The sequence below is a fragment of the Prinia subflava genome, chromosome 17 (genome assembly GCF_021018805.1).
Source record: "Prinia subflava isolate CZ2003 ecotype Zambia chromosome 17, Cam_Psub_1.2, whole genome shotgun sequence".
Lineage (NCBI taxonomy): Eukaryota > Metazoa > Chordata > Aves > Passeriformes > Cisticolidae > Prinia > Prinia subflava.
In genome coordinates, this window is record NC_086263.1 from 2,497,613 (window position 1) to 2,513,739 (window position 16,127).

Here is a 16,127-nt window from a genome sequence, read left to right on the forward strand (position 1 = left end):
GAGTTCATCCTGGGGACGTGGATTGCTTTGAATGGTGGAATATTTTAGCTTTTTCATCATCTGTAAATACAGTGCCAGGCTGGCAAAAGCTGACAAAGAGGAATTAATCTTTTCCTGATGCTCTGGCCCGTGTTCCACTCTCCCCTCCCCCATATGCAAGTGCAGTGGTGGAGAGTGTCCATTGCTGTGTCCTACTCTATTGCAGCAACTGGGGTGCTCCATAGCCAGCGCTCCGACAGCTTGGCTTTCCTGCCCTTACAGACTTCTCATTTGTGTTCTATCTTCTTTTCTAATCAGGATTTGCTATCTGGGGTTTTCAGTGTTCCTCATTTCTCAGGCTGTTTTGTCCCCCTCTGAAATACTGAGGTTTAAGTATGTATAACCTCTCAACATTTTCTCGGGTAGTTTCCTTTATGTGAGAGCTGGAATCTGTCTGCACCTTCCTGTATTTGGTCCCTTTATTCTATTTTGAAACACTTCTTCAGTGTATGTTTCTTGGCATTTGCTGGTCCTGCAAATCAGAAAGATCAGGAGATAAAACTCCACAAATGTATCCTTGAGAAAGACACTGATCCAGCCTTGATGCCTAGCAGACTCAATGGCATAGAATTGAGACCTTTGCTGGTTTTAAAACAAAATTCCTTTAGCAATTAAAAGCTAAGTTCACTGACCAGCTATTCAGGTTCTTTCTGTGGCCTGACCATAGGAGCCTTCTCACCTTTGAGGTTGTCATGGGCTTGCAGGTTCATTGACCACCATCAAGGGTGGAAATGGGAAGTTGAAGATATCCCTGTTTACCCTTGGCATGAAAACTCTGCCTTTATCCATGTCAGTGCCAAAGCTTTGAAATAAATCTTGAGCTCTAAACACATTCTTCATGTTAAGACCACAGCCTCAAGCTGCTCCAGGGGAGGTTCAGCTTGGACATCAGGAGGGATTTCTTCCCAGAAGGGGTTGTCAGACATTGGACTCAGCTGCCCAGGGAGGTGTTGGAGTCCCCATCCCTGGAGGTGTCCAAGGAAAGCCTGGACATGGCCCTCAGTGCTCTGGGCTGGTGACAAGGTGGGGATTGGGCTTGATGATCTCAGAGGGCTCTTCCAACCCAAGTGATTCTGTGATTATGGTGACTCTGTGTTCAGGAGCTGAATATCCTCCTACCTCTCCTCATTTCCTAGAGCAGTGCCACTGCTCAGGTTGCTGCTGTAGGCTGATGTCATTTATCTCCCCCAGACAGCAGGACAGCCTTCTGAGGTTGTGTCCAGTTCAGGAAGCTTCTTTTCCTCCACTGTGGAATCTTCTGCTCACCATTCAGACTCAGATCCTGGTTCCTCCTGCTCCCTGGGTGAGGAGATGCAGCACTGCAGTGTTTGGGGCACAAGTGCTTGTGCTTGTAGTGCTTGTAGTGCTTGTCCCAGCCCATTGGGCACGTGTGAGCCCCCAGCCTCTGGGGCCAGAGCAGACCCTGGTGTTCTCGGGGTCACAAGGATCCTTCCTGTTTGGACAGGACCAGCTGCTCATCCCAGGCCTGCTGAGAGTAACTGGTGGAACCAGGGAAGCACCATCCCTGTGAATGGCAAGAAGTGTCAATGGGTTCTGTGTCACTGTCCCAGCAAAGCTCTGTCATCAAAGGACTGCACTGGGGAGTGCCTTTGGCCTTGATGCCACCCAGTAGCTGCTGCTTGAGCCCTCCTTCAGTTTTGGGACTCCCTGGTCCCAAACGATGCTCCCTGGGCTGTTCAGAGCTGCTTCAGCACTTACTAGAGCATTGCTGCAAATCCTGTGGGCAGGAAGGGCTTTTTTGAATCTTACTGGAAATGTATTGGGACACTCATTATTGGAGTTGGTCACACTATGAACACTTAATTCAGATAGAAATGTTGCTAATTAGAAGTTTTTTGAGATTTACAGGTCGTGTGTGTATCCACTTTGTGCCCAGGTTCCTTCTCTGGAGGGGACCCTCAGGATCACACTGTAGGCTTGTGGTTGGAAGGGAACTGAAGAAGTTTGGGGGTGTTTCACCTTAATGTACCCATGTGTGGGATTTGTGGCACTGGATTCTTAATAGCCTCACTGCTGTTGATTACAAACCTCTCTTCTAGAACTAAAAGACATTTTTTAAAATGTAGGATTTGTCCTCATACAGTGAAAGTCACATTCTTCTATCAGGGAGAAGGAAAAAACATATAAATAAACACAAATTACAGAAGAGAAGAGTATTTTAAACCCATAATGCTCTGTAGAGCAGAGCTGAGGCAGAGTTCTGTATTGCATTGTTTACCTGCTGTAAGATTGCCACTGCTACTGAGATTGCTGCCTACTTTTATGAGAAAAGTACAGAGTGTTCCATCTTGACAATGTTGAGTGGTTTCGAATATAAATACGTAAAAACACGGAGAATTGCTGGTCACCTCAGTGAAGTAAAACTACCAGGGAACTTTGAGTCCATCCAAGTCCACAGCAGTGAGATACTTGTGCATCTGCGCTGCCCAGACGTGCAGAAAGCTTTTGCCCTTCAGGATAGGGACAGGGCAGAACCATCTTCCTCTGTGAAGAATGAGTTTCTATAATTTTAAAGGGTAATAATAGCTGCCTCACCCTATAGAAGTGTGTATAACTCAGTTTCTAGAAAACTGATTATTGACATTCCCATCTTTGTCAGAGGTTTTAGCAGATGTCCAGCCCCTGATCCATTTGCTCTGTTGATGGTGGAGCAAGTGGCAAGAGAAACAAAAATAGCTTTTTTGCCTTGTGTATCTGACTATTGAGTGATTTATTTTAATTGTGGGTCCAGAAGTGCCTGAACTTCCTGACTGACTGTCAGTTCAGTCAGATGAAGCAACAAGAAGCTTTATATTCTAAGGGGATTTTGTGCCTACCTGCAGACACATTGATCTGGACTGAGACTGCTTTGTTCTTCAAACCACTGTTACTCTGCAATTCTGCTTTTTTGTTACTCAGTCTTCAAGAAACCCTTCTGGGTCAGGGCATCTGTGCTGATACAGCTGCAGTTGTGTCTGTTAACTGGAAGGGTAGTAACAAAAGGAGGACTTGGCTTGGGAAACAATTCTTTGACTGGGATGAAAGCATCGCTTCCAACAAGATTTTCTTTGGCATGATCCCTGTATTTTTCTGCAGATTAGCTGAACTAATTGTTTCCTATTTGTGACCCAAGAATTGTTTCAGCAAAACCTCTCTGCTCTATGGATTTGTTCACAGAGAAATGGAAGACTGAATTTCAGCTGCATGCAGTAGGAGCAGATGTTCGTGGGTTTCCTTCATTCACCCCCTTATTCCTTTTATTGTTCTTTCTCTTGAAAGTCCAAGACAAACAGATTCAACAACTCCTCTTTGTCTAAGACTTAGTACAATCATTATCAAGTGGCAGAGTCCCCACTTCCTCCATCAAATACCAGACATGGTGTTTTCTACTCGATCTTGTGTGCTTCATTCCCCAGAAGAAAAGCAAGCTCCAAAACCTGATGTGCAGGGACAAAGCTTGCTGCTGGGGTAGGAAGAACTGGTGCAGAGAACTTTCTGTTGGTCTAAGAAAATTAGGATTTTGTAGGCTGTGGAATTTCCTGGGGAATCCTTCTCAAAAGTCAGAAGTAGAATGGGCTACAAGTGGTGTATGCTGACACCTAAACCTGATTTTCTTTAAATGTAGTACACAGGCTGTGGTTAGTAGTTCTGCAGACAGCACTGAACTATTTCCTCTGTTACCTCCCCAGCATAATCCTGATGTTCCTATATTCTATTTGAAAGTGTTTTTCATGGCTGGTCTTCCTTAGGTAGCTTGGGATTTGGTGAGCTTTCCTGTGGTAACCTGTTTTCACAGTGCATAATCAACGTGATTCTAGGGACAGTTGCTTGTTTGTCTGTAAGATTAATTCGGGGTACAAATCACAGGGATTTCAGCACTTTTGCAGTCCCATATCTGTTCCTGCTAGGGGAGTCATTGCAGGCTGTGGATATGTTTAATTTTGAAGGCCAGGTTTCTACATTTGTCTGGGAAGGTAGAAAAGCTGCCTAATCTGTGCTGAATAATTGACATGTTAAAGAGGCTGTTTCCCTTCTGCACTGTTGTGAGCTGTGCCTTAGACTGAAGATCTGCAGCTGTCAGGCACAGCTCAGGCCTTGGTGCAGAAGTGTCCATAAAGAATGGATGGTGGAGTAAAATATTGGATTTTGAAGCTGATAGAACCAGTGTCACCCTGTGGTAACTCTACTTCTCTTCAGTAGCCATAATGGAACCCAGATTTGGATGGCCCTTACTAGGAGAAAACTATATACAGCTTGCCCTGGCAATTTTCTCTGTGGAAGGAATATCACTTGGAGAAAAAAAGGAGTGACTTAGTCTTGTGGAAAATCAGCTCTGCCTTTTGCTGTAATACATGGAGACAGTCACAGACTTTTGACTGTCTTCTCCCATTGGACTGCCCTTTTTGTTAGGGGCAAGGAGCTGGGCTTGATGTGTATAAAACCTGTGATAATGAGAATCTCACCTATAGTGTGAAAATACAATACTAAACAAGCTTGAATTCATAGAATCATAGAATGCTGTGGGTTGGAAGGGACCTTAAAGAATTCCACCTCTAAATGTGATAAGTGTGAGTGTGTTGTTGGAACGATGGTCTCTCTAATAACAGTATTTCGAAAGGCTCGTTATTTAAACTCTTGTTTAAATGTTTTAGCAGAGGAACCTCTCAATACATGGATGTTGTTTCAGCATTAGAAATGTTCCAGAATGCTGCAGGGAGTGGTGCAGTGACCCTTGTAGCTCAGTGACCAGTTTGTGCTACTCACATCCTTGTACGAGATGAGGATCAGAGCCGCAGGCACCGCGCTGAACTCTGCGTTTTTCTCTCAGTCCCAGATGCAAACCCAAGTCCAGCAAGTGGGCATCGTCCCCACGCAGGCCATGGCCACGGGCCCCACGGCGGACCCCGAGAAGCGCAAGCTGATCCAGCAGCAGCTGGTCTTGCTGCTCCACGCCCACAAGTGTCAGCGGCGCGAGCAGGCCAACGGCGAGGTGCGCGCCTGCGCGCTGCCGCACTGCCGCACCATGAAGAACGTCCTCAACCACATGACGCACTGCCAGGCCGGCAAGGCCTGCCAAGGTGAGCCCCCTGTCCCCCTGTCCCCTGTCCCCTGTCCCCAGCCCTGCCCTTCCCTGTGCCTGGCACTGGGAGTGTCAGCTCCCAGCTCCCGGCTCTCCGCAGTTTAGAAACAGAGTGGGATGGGACCGGGATAGCCTTGCAGGCATCTTCTTCATCCCCTCTGTTATATTGGTGCTTTGAGAGGCTATCTGGAATAGAGGCTAGACAGTGTTAAAGGAATAAAGTAGGTATTTATTTTAAGAGGTTTTTAAAGGATCTACTTTGGGCAGTACAAGAATTTGGCTGTGGCTCTACTCAAGATGGACACTTAGTCACGAGTTTTCAAACTTTTATAAGCTTTGGTCCATTTACATATTGGGGTTAATTGTCCAATTACAGCTTCAGGTTATGAAGTCCCATCCTCCCAGACTGCTCTCCTCAATTCACTGTTGTTTATACTTTTTGGGCCTGAAGCTACAACAGTGTCCTTGGTTCTGGGGCTGCAAAAGGATTGTTTTGTCTGACTACACTGCGAGGAGAACTTGCTGGCTTTATATGACATTTAGAGTTATATACTAATACAGTTTAGAATCTGGAAAATATGAAAGCTAAAACTTAAGGCATCAATGTTAAGTGTGATATCCACCATATCTTTGTCTTAAATTTCAGTACTAGTTTCCTTCAGTTGCACTTGGATCATAAGACATTTCAGCTGTGTTTAGTTATATGTTAGGTATTGCAATATTTGGCTTTTGGAAGTAGGATGGTAGCAGTGGAGCCTTGCAATCATCCTTTTCATCTCTGTTGTATAAGGAGGGTGTAGTGTCCACCATGTCTTAAATTTTAGGACTAGTTTCCTTCATTTCCTGGTGGATCACAAAAAGATTTACTTGTTTGTGATTTTAGTATTGCTTGTGAAGGAGAAAGAATAGTTACTCAAAAAAAAAAAAAAAAATCAAAACCAGTTGAAGAATAGAATTGCTCTAAAAAATGAAATAATTCAAAACTAATTAACCAAGGAGTGACTCTTAATTCTTGCCTTCCCTTGCTGCAGTTGCTCATTGTGCATCTTCGAGACAAATCATCTCCCACTGGAAGAATTGTACTCGGCACGACTGTCCCGTGTGCCTTCCTCTGAAAAATGCCAGTGACAAAAGAAACCAACAACGTGAGTACTTCTGCTGTTGTCACCATTAAAACTGTTAAACCAAAGCTGATCACGTGTGCAATGGAGGAATAAACTCCTGGCAGTGTCCCAACAAACTTAGTAGCTGTTAACAATCTTGTACAAGGATAAATATACCAGTGATTTTCCATTTCTGATCACTGAATGCAACTTATTACTTAAATACACAATAATTGGGAAAGGCTGAGCTCAATCACACATCTTTTATAAAGGGTGTGGCAGCTTCTAACTGGTGTTTCATAGTGACCAGGTCAATACATTCCAGTTCTGAAGCAGTTTTGGATGTAGGCAGGGACTTGGGGAGGAGAAAAGCTACCTGATTGTGTTTCTTGCTGCTAGAAACAACTTAAATCAACATGCTAATGATTTAAAATAATCAAAAATGTTAGAAAAAATAATTCTTTCATGTAAAAAGGTCTAGGTGTCTTAATCAAATGTATTTAACTGTGGTATAGATTAGCTGTAGTTCTGGAAATCATGTCTGGTTTTTGTGATAGCTGAGCTGTTACTGATCCTGGGGGCTGGTCCATTTGTAGTTTATTTCTTCTTCCTTCTTGCTCTGAAAAAGAAAATTCTAAACTTATGTTGGTAGGTTTGCTTCTCATCAAGTCCTTTGAAAAGATGCCAGGGTGGAACATTTTACAGCATTGATGTAAAGTTCTAGAAGTCTTAAGTAATGTTATGCCTAAGTATATTTAAATAAGGGTTAAGAAGTGGAAAATAGCTGCAGGACTTGCAAAGCTTGTACACTGGAATTGGATTGGAAGTATTCTGCTCATTTCCAGCTAAGCTGAGACTGCAGTGGGGAACACCAGTAAACCTTGGAGGATGGAGAATTGCTCCTAGGTCAGGTGGGAGTAAGGCAGGGGGGAGAGCAGCAGATAAAACTCCCAAAATTATCCATTGAGCATATTCCCTTTATGGTTTAGTGAGGGGTTTTCCTCCTCCAAAACTGAAAAATTTGCAACTATAGAGCTACGTGGAGGTCAGGATTTTGTTTTCATTTTACCAAGCTTCTCCTTGGTGAACAAGATAAATCTTGTGCTTTGAAAGTAGTAATTTGTTGCAAGTGATTACTGGTTTGGCCCTCGAAAAATGTGTTGAAAGCCTTGCTTTTTAATATGACATGGTCCATTTGTGCTTAACATCATTATTACACAGTTGTTATCAAAGTGCTAACAACATCTACCAGAACAGAATTGCATTTTCCAGTACAAGCTGCTGGAGAAAAGTAGTTTGTGCACTATTTGTTTTGCTGATCATAAGAGAACAAAAACTGGAACATCAACAGTCCTTAAAAGTCATTTTGCTATGGGATCAAATAGGATATTGTCTGACTGCAACAGAATTACAGTGGATGAGTGTAGAATTTGTCTCTCTTGTTGCATATGGAGGGAGATAACGATGAAATCTCCTTCTCCTATTCAGTTAATCAATAATCCAGTGGGGCAGGGTTCTTTGTCCTGGATTATGTCTCTGAGTCATACACGTAACATCTCATGGTTTGCTGAGAGGTAAAAGAGGAACACTAAAAGTACTTCTTTAGCTATATCATAAAAGGTACCCCTTTGGGGGCATTCAGGAAGGTTTGTGAAATGATTTACATTGGTATGTGCATTTAAAAATGTTGTACTTGATCGGGTGGAGACTAACCAGCGTTGGGTTAGTTTTTGACTGGAAGAAAATGTTGTCTTTCTTAAGAATAAATTGTAATAGCTTCTACTAAATTGGGAGGAGGAAGGAGTCTGCATTTGGCAGAATACAGAGAACATTCAGAAAGGGAAAAAGGAATGAGCAGTGCAGTGATCCTCCTTCTATTGTCAGGCAGCCATTCTCACAGGGAGTCCAGATCCCTCCTTCCTGTGCCCATCCCTGTTTCCCTGTTGTTATTTCAGTCCTGGTGTGGCCGTGCTGGGCTTTCAAGAAGCTGCTCCAAAGGGTGCCCACGTTTTGGAACGTTGTGCAGCTGAGCACTGCTGAGCCATTGCAGGGTGGTGCCTCCCCTCCATGCACAGCCATTCCTGTGCTTTTGTAGCCTTCTGTCCCTGCTCCTTGGGGATCTGCAGGTCCTGGAAGGTCCTGGGGTTTAGGTTATTGCCATGGAGCTGTTTCTGTACAGGTCTTTCACTGCTGGGATTTTTTGCAAAGAACATCATGCCAGGTTTCCTTTGTATTTCCTTTTTTATTTATTTTGAAGCACTCTTGAACTATATTTTACTATAATGGTTGATAGTTACCTGACTTTAACAGGACATATTGGCACAAATTTAAAATTCTTTCTGTTCCACATGGTTCTTACATGTTCTACATGCTCTTGTGTGTCCATGTATCTCTGAGGAGGAAGGGAAACTGGAAAACATATTATTTTGCACATAGTAAAACATTAAGCTTTTCTTTTGAATTATCAGGTGAATCCTGTGTTTTGAAGTAAAGGCTTGAAATTTGGTTGAAATCCTTTGGGGTTGAAGGCTTGTTTTTGTTAGGAAGTACTTCTTGCTCCCTGCTGGGCCCAACACCATATGAGTCACAAACTTTTGCAAACAGTTGTTGATATATTTCCTAGTTTTGTAGCTGTGTCAGTTATTTCTTTGAAGATTCACCTTGTCATGTGCACGCTTGAGCTCCTTAACTCTTCCATTCCTGGCCTGGGCTGTGTTGTGCCACAGCTCCTGGATGTGCTCCCATTTGTGATGTCCTGGGCCATCCCCATGCAGCGCTTGGTGTGCACCATTCCAGGATCAGGGGGCGTGGAAAATCCTGGGATCCACACTCAGATCAGAGGCTGGAAAGTGGAGTTGTGAACCTGGAGCTGGTCTCCTCTGTAGCTGTCCTTGTAGGAAAATTATAAATAAAATGCAGTAAGGAGAAAGCTGGATTAAGAAAGATTAAACTTGAGATAACTAATCTTCACCTAAAAGTGTGATGTTAGAGAAGATGGAGACAGAAAGTCTGGTGTGTGTGAAGTCAGGGATGAAAGAGCAGGAATGTGATGAGGAAATGGAGGTAGGGACCATGATGTAGCTGGCTGACATAGCAGGTTATCAAGTACAGGCAGAAAATGGAAGAGAACCTGGATGTGAGCATTTGGGAACCAATCCTTTGCAGAGAAGGAAGGAGTGAGTGCATTCAGGCACAGGGAAGTGTGTCCAGGAGGAGGAGGAGGCAGCAGCTTCTTCAGGGGAGTCTTCTTCTGTGAAAACAAAATGAAATCCTACTTGTTCAAGTCTTACTGTCAGTAACTGTAAGATCTACAAACAAAACATGTCTCTTGTTTTTTCAATTGCTGGAAATCATAGAATGGTGGCCCATCAGTTACTCCATGGAGCCACATGATGGATGATAGTCCGTGGTTTAAGGAGTTCCACTGATTGACTGATCCCATGCTGTACTGAGGACTTATGATGTAATGCTTAACTTAAATAAAAATTAAAATGGCATTGGCAGTGAAGTTTAAAACTGACACTTCCTGAATCCAGTTCCTCGTAAAATCTTTACCCCATGGTTTGATTCAAGATACATCCTTTAATTAAATGAGTGCATTTACCTCCGTGTGCCTGCCTAATTCTGAGTGCAGGACAGGCTTGTGCTGAGGTGAGTCAAGCACCCACACAAATTTCGCTCCAGCCACTTTGAGATGAGCAGAGTGAGGAGTTGCAGGACAGAACAAGTCTCAATTAAAGAATTTGGAAGCAAAACCAAACATTTAAACCAGCTTGGCTAAATTTAAGTCAGCTCATAGCTTGTCTGAGGTGATGAGACAGAGTTGCTGAAGGATTTTGGTTTAACAATTACCAGTTGTTCTAACAGACAGTTCTGCCTCAAATGCTACTTTCGTTTTGCATCTTAATTGTTAGTATTACCTTTTTTCTAGCTTATTGATCTAATCCTTAGAGTTTAGGAATTTAAAATTCTCAAAAATGGTTTAACATGTTCACTGGAGTAGTCAGGTTAGAGAAGTGCTGGGCATTCATACTTAAAATAGCATTAGTGTTTAAAATAAATTTTAATTAGCTGGAGGGGTTCCCCTCTAGAAGGCATGAGTGCAGTGTCATTAAACAGCACTACTTGAGACTGCAAGTGAGCTGCTGTTTGGTTTTGAAGCCTTCTGGGGCACTGGGAGTCACTGGGGCTGCTCAGGAAGTTCTGGGGCTGCTTCACTTGTGCTTGTTTGAACCTTCCCTCCTCAGGTACACAAACACAAGTGACACTGGGACACACAGAGCCAGTTGTCTTTACAGCATTTAGAATGTGAATTACAGAGCTCACTTCACACTTGTGACTTCTGTCATGGGCTCCTCAATGTCTGAAGCATCAGTTAAGAAAAATAAAATTGCAGTATACATTGCTTTACGTAGCAGCAGCCTAATGTGTTTGTTCCAGGGCTGTATTTATTTTAGTTGACTTTATTTCCTGCAGTATCTGCCACAGAAGAAACAGCACTTGCACTTGGGTCTCTCCAGAGTGGAAATTTAATACTCTCTGCCTCCATCTTCTTGTTTGACACATCATGTCATGCCTTCATATAAAACCAGTGAACAAACAGACAAGAAAACCCTCCTCCAAAAACAGATTCCTGATCTTGGGAAATGCTCAGATCAGGTTCCTTTTGAATTGTGAAGTGTAGAAAAGCTGAGACCAAATAGTCCAAAGCTGTTCTAACACAAGGTCTGAACTTGTGCTTTGTAGTGGCAGATGCTGGGGCCAAAGCTCAGCCCAGAGCCATGGGCTGGAGGTGCTGGCCCCTTCCAGGTGAGCTCAAGCCAGGCTTGCAGCCTCACACAATCCGAGTTTTTCCCAGGAGAACAGGAGGGCTGGGGAAGGCTGGCTCTCCCCAGTGGGGTGGCCAAGAGCCTTTCCCTGTTCCCAAATGTCGGCATCACCCGTGGGCATTCTGCCACTCCACTCTTCCAGCACTGAAAGCAGGCTGGGGGGGTTGTCCTAATTTTTCTGGTGGAATATCATCACCTAACAAGCTGGAATTCCTGTTAGCTCCTGAATCAACCTGCTGTCACAGCAGCCTCTGAAGCATTTTGAATTCCAGGGTGCCACAACTTCTGTGCTATTTAACCTTCCTATTCCTTGCCTTGCAGTAGTGTAAAGGCATCTTTCTCCTAGATTGTGTGATTCCAGAGTACTACATGCAAGTCCAATGAGGAATTCATATAGTTGCTCTTTAATATGTCTTTTTCTTTTTTTAATTAAGCTGATAGGATCTTAATCAGCTTCTGTCTTTGTTCTTAAATTCTCTTGGAAGTGATCAGTGAGTTCAAAAGTTATTGTGTGTCCACAGAGTGTAAGTGTACATAAGCCTTAATTTCCATGGTAATCCCAGCATTTAAAATACTGTGGATTGTCCTTTGGGGGAGAAAGGGATGTTTTTTTGTAGAGCTGCTTATTCAGGAGAGGGAGATATCTGAGTATATTTATTTGTAGTTCTTTGGCAAATGAGATCAAATTGATTTCTCATCTGGAAAGGGAAGAGTCTGGACTCGGCAATGTGTGTGTTTTCTCTTGGGTGGAAGCTGGAAGGCTGTGTATTTCTTTCAGTGATTCAGTTTCCATAGTGGGTAAGGATTTAAGAAAGCCTGGATAATGCTGTTAATGTCTCAGAAGGCTTGTTTTCATGACTTTTTTATCTAACCACGTGCCCCTACTACTATTTCAATAAAACAGTTATTGTTGCCTATATTAAGAGCCATTACTGTTGCTAAGTTTAGTTCACAGATTTGTAATGCACATTACGTATTTAATTACTTAAGGGGGAAAATGTGAAGGAAGTGTTACTTCTACCAGAGTCCTGATTATCAAAATGCAATGTCTCTGTGCTGAGGGTTGTACTCCATGGTCATTCACAAGGGAACATGGTATTACTTAGAATGGCAGCTAAAATGAGAATCAGAAAGCATAATTTTGCTCTCTTCTGGATTAAGTAAATACTACTTTTCCCTGTTGTTTCCATTTCCTGTCTCCAATGAAAATTGCTCTTCCATACATCTGTATGGTGGGAGAGGTTAGTTGGTTGTGGTAGCTGTATAGGTTAATGAATACCTAAACATCATCTAAATTACTTACCAGGGTTCAACTCCTTTCTGACTCTCCAACTATTTCAGATTTTGCCAGTACAATCAGGGTTTTTCATATCTCTGAGTAACTTGGGGTTTAAGGTAATTTGGCCTTCAGAGGATTCATCTGGTGACTGCTCGCAATGAAAATTTCTACCAACAGATCTTCAGTATTACCTTTGTGTCCAAGGACACAGTGTTTCTGCTGAACTCAGGATCTCTGTTCTGGAGCCAAATATTTTGACCTAAAATGGGATTGATGGGCAAGAGGGAAGTAGAGGAATTAAATTTTTTTCCCCCTTAGTTTACTGTCCCCAAGCATGAAAATCCTATTTAGCCTTATATAGGAGCCTGTACTACATATCTGTTACAAGTAATTATGGGCTTATCTGCCTGAAATTTACAGCACTTCTCTTTAGACTGCATGGATTAATAGCCAGGGTGGGTTCTGTCCTGTAGAATCAAGGGCTGAGTTTTCCCACTTGGCATCTCGGGTGTTGTTCTGTCCTCCAGCAGAAAAATATCTGTATCCTAGAATACGTGCATGTTCTAGTGACTCTTGGCATGACCGGTTTTACTCCTTATCCTCATGGAGTTTTAATTTTCTCTTCTCCTTTCTCCTTTCTTTAGCCCTTCTAGGGTCTCCAGCTGGTGGGATCCAGAATTCCATCGGTTCTGTTGGCACGGGCCAGCAGAGCACTCCTTCTCTGAGCAACCCCAACCCCATCGACCCCAGCTCCATGCAACGAGCCTACGCTGCCCTGGGGCTGCCCTATGGCAACCAGCCCCAGACACAGCTGCAGCCACAGGTCCAAGGCCAGCAGCCAGCACAGCCTCAGGCTCACCAGCAAATGAGGACCATTAATGCACTGGGTAGGTGGAGAAAAGACCAAAAAAAAAAGTTAAAATGACTGATGTTGGATTTTTCGGATAATCTAGTATTTTGTTTGGTCAGAGCAGTGACTGTCTGTTCATGTTGTTTAGTATGTTAGAAATGCACTATTTATATCCACTGTCATTCATTTACATTTGAACATTAGAGAACATTGAATGTAGTGCTTTTGCCAAATAGCAGGAGTTTTAGTTTCTCATAAAACACAGCCCATAGCTCATTCTCTGAGGTGATGAAACAGAATTTCTGAAGGATTTTGGTTTAACAATTGTCTCCAGTTCTAACAGACAATTCTGTCTCAAATACTTTTTTTTTGCAACTTAATTGCTAGTACTACCTTCTTTATAGCTCATTGATCTAATCTTAAGAGTTTATGAATTTAAAATTTTAATAGACTCATTTTTGTTGCTCAGACTGAAAGTAACTTGGTTCCATAAATAGCCACGTATGTGCAGCACAGCAGGTATTGTTATAAAAATACTTAACCTGATAAATTGCTTCTTTCTTTAGCCAGATGGGTCAGTAAAGTGCAGTTTTGTCATATTATTGTCAAAATTGTGAACTGTGTACCAATAATGTTTAATTTTGTCCCAAAGGAGCCAACCAGATGAACCTTCCCACAGGAGGAATAACAACAGACCAGCAACCGGGTCTAATTTCTGAAACTGCTCTTCCAACATCCCTTGGGACAAATAAGTAATGCTCATATTTTCATTCTTGCTCAATTAAACATTTATTTGCATGCTTATGAAAGTAAATAAAGAGCATGCTTTAAAAACTGATTGTGTTGGCGTGGAGATGGCCAGTCACATGTACGGCTCTGCTCTCTTTCCTGTTTCAGTTCCAGGGCTGCCACTTTGTGCCTCCTGAGAGCCCCACAATATTTACTGCTTTTAAATGAAGTCCCAAAGGAAGAATATTTTGTATTTTTAAGTTCTTAGTTGTGATTCTTTACCATTCACAGTGTGAATGTGCCTTGTAAACTCCTGAGCTTTGCTGCTTCAGGGGCTGAAGTTTGTTGATGCCAAAATTTCGCATAAGAGAATGTTTGATGCAATAGCTAAAAGTGATGAAAGCAACAACTCAAAAATTACTTCAAGCATCAAACTTATGACAAAACTCTGCATTCTGGTACTCTAACAGTCCCTTTTTTTCTTTTTATTTTAGCCCACTAATGAATGATGGCACAAACTCTGGCAATGTTGGAAACCTCAGCTCAATGCCAACGGCTGCACCTCCTTCGAGTACCGGGGTAAGGAAAGCATGGCATGAACATGTCACTCAGGACCTGCGCAATCATTTAGTGCATAAACTGTAAGTATCCACCAAGGCTGCCTCTTTCCTCACTGTTTTTAAAGAATTTCAGTACAGTAGTTCTGCTGTTAAGCTGAAAAGAAAGTTATCAGTAGTGGTTCTCAGGTGCTGGGCCACTCAGAATGAGTGGTTGCCTTTAATCCTCCTCCTCAGTTTGTTCCTTCATGCTCATTGAGGAGTGGGCATAGAATTAGTTTCTATTGCTAGAAATATAGAAATATTGCGTATTTGTAAATGTGCTCTGCTGTTGTGAACAGTTATTTAGACTCCAGATTGTTAAGCCTCACTTTATTTTCATCATTTGATTTGTTTTAGTCTTGTGAGAAATAATAAAATCCTCTTTTTAAACCATATTGATATGCCTTTACATATCTGGTGTATAAGGGAACATCCAGGGTGATTATCATAGAGCTGTATTGATTGTGGGTTTTTTTTTCTGACGATCTTTCTCTGTTATTGTTCCCCTGTCCTTGCAGTGTCCAAGCCATCTTCCCCACTCCTGACCCAGCAGCGCTCAAGGATCGCCGCATGGAGAACTTGGTGGCTTATGCCAGGAAGGTGGAAGGAGACATGTATGAATCTGCTAACAGTAGGGTATGTTCCTCCAGTCCAACCTGTGAAAGAACAGTAGCATCACAAATCCTGCAAGTGTAAAGAAAACCACAGAGAACCATTTCAGTGCCTCTTCACGAGGAAGGTTGTGTTTTCAGTGTGTGACAGTGTTTGTGTAGTCCCAAGCCGTGTGGTTTAATTCACCCATCACATCCATCCCTGCATCCTCCTGAAGGTGGGATTGACATGCAAGAACTTGGAGCACAGCTTGCAGTTCTTGATGTTTCCCTCACTGACTTCCTCCTTTTTGGAAGTCAGTGCAAGCAGTAGTTTTAAATCTTCTTAGTGCCTCGTTACCACTGGAGGTTTTCTCTAGGACCCAGTGCTGTCACTGTTTACCTTCCACCTGTACTGATGGATTAATTCTCCTCTGCAGCACCAGGAGTAGTTGCACTAAGACATAAGGAGTCAGTTTGGCTGCTTTGTGGATGGGAAAATCCTCACAAGTCCTGTTGTAGTTCAAGATTTTTGCTCTGTCTGCACAGAGATGTCAGTTCAGATCTCTCTTACTTGAAGGGAGCAAACCCCTGCTGATTGACAGGCTGAGGATATGACATGGTGGTAATTCTACCCTAAAGGAACCACTCCTGAAAGTTTTTATTGGGAAAAGACAACAATATTAGTGCCAGTAGTGCCTGCAAGATCCTACCTGATCAGAAACTTGAGGTCCTTTCTGAAGCAAGGGAGGAGCATCTGAAGAGAGTAATTAGTGGCATTTCAGGTGATAATCAGATGATCCAATCAGACACTTCTGCTCCTTCCAGCCACTTGCCAGAAGAGCTGGAGATGGAAATGCAGGTTTTATTTCCTCCAGGTAAACAGGCAGTGGCCATGCTTACAGTGCTGCTGTGTCAGTGATGGGCAGTAACCACGTTGTATCCTCCTTGTAGCTACCAAGAGGTTGTTTACAGGGAGGACTGGGGTGTGCACAACCGTGGTTACCCCAGCAGCCTTAGAGACCAATT

At 42.9% G+C, this 16,127-nt stretch overlaps 1 protein-coding gene across 5 annotated transcripts in view; it reads left to right on the top strand.

The window, feature by feature from the left end:
- Nucleotides 1-16,127, top strand: part of CREBBP (CREB binding protein) — a 96,326-nt gene that overhangs the window by 43,518 nt on the left and 36,681 nt on the right. For all 5 annotated transcript variants that reach the window (XM_063414786.1, XM_063414790.1, XM_063414787.1 and 2 more), the window contains 6 exons: nucleotides 4,868-5,117; nucleotides 6,151-6,264; nucleotides 12,975-13,217; nucleotides 13,833-13,932; nucleotides 14,404-14,550; nucleotides 15,027-15,144. In XM_063414786.1, the coding sequence (XP_063270856.1) occupies nucleotides 4,868-5,117; nucleotides 6,151-6,264; nucleotides 12,975-13,217; nucleotides 13,833-13,932; nucleotides 14,404-14,550; nucleotides 15,027-15,144 (972 nt within the window). The remainder of the gene's footprint in view (nucleotides 1-4,867; nucleotides 5,118-6,150; nucleotides 6,265-12,974; nucleotides 13,218-13,832; nucleotides 13,933-14,403; nucleotides 14,551-15,026; nucleotides 15,145-16,127) is intronic.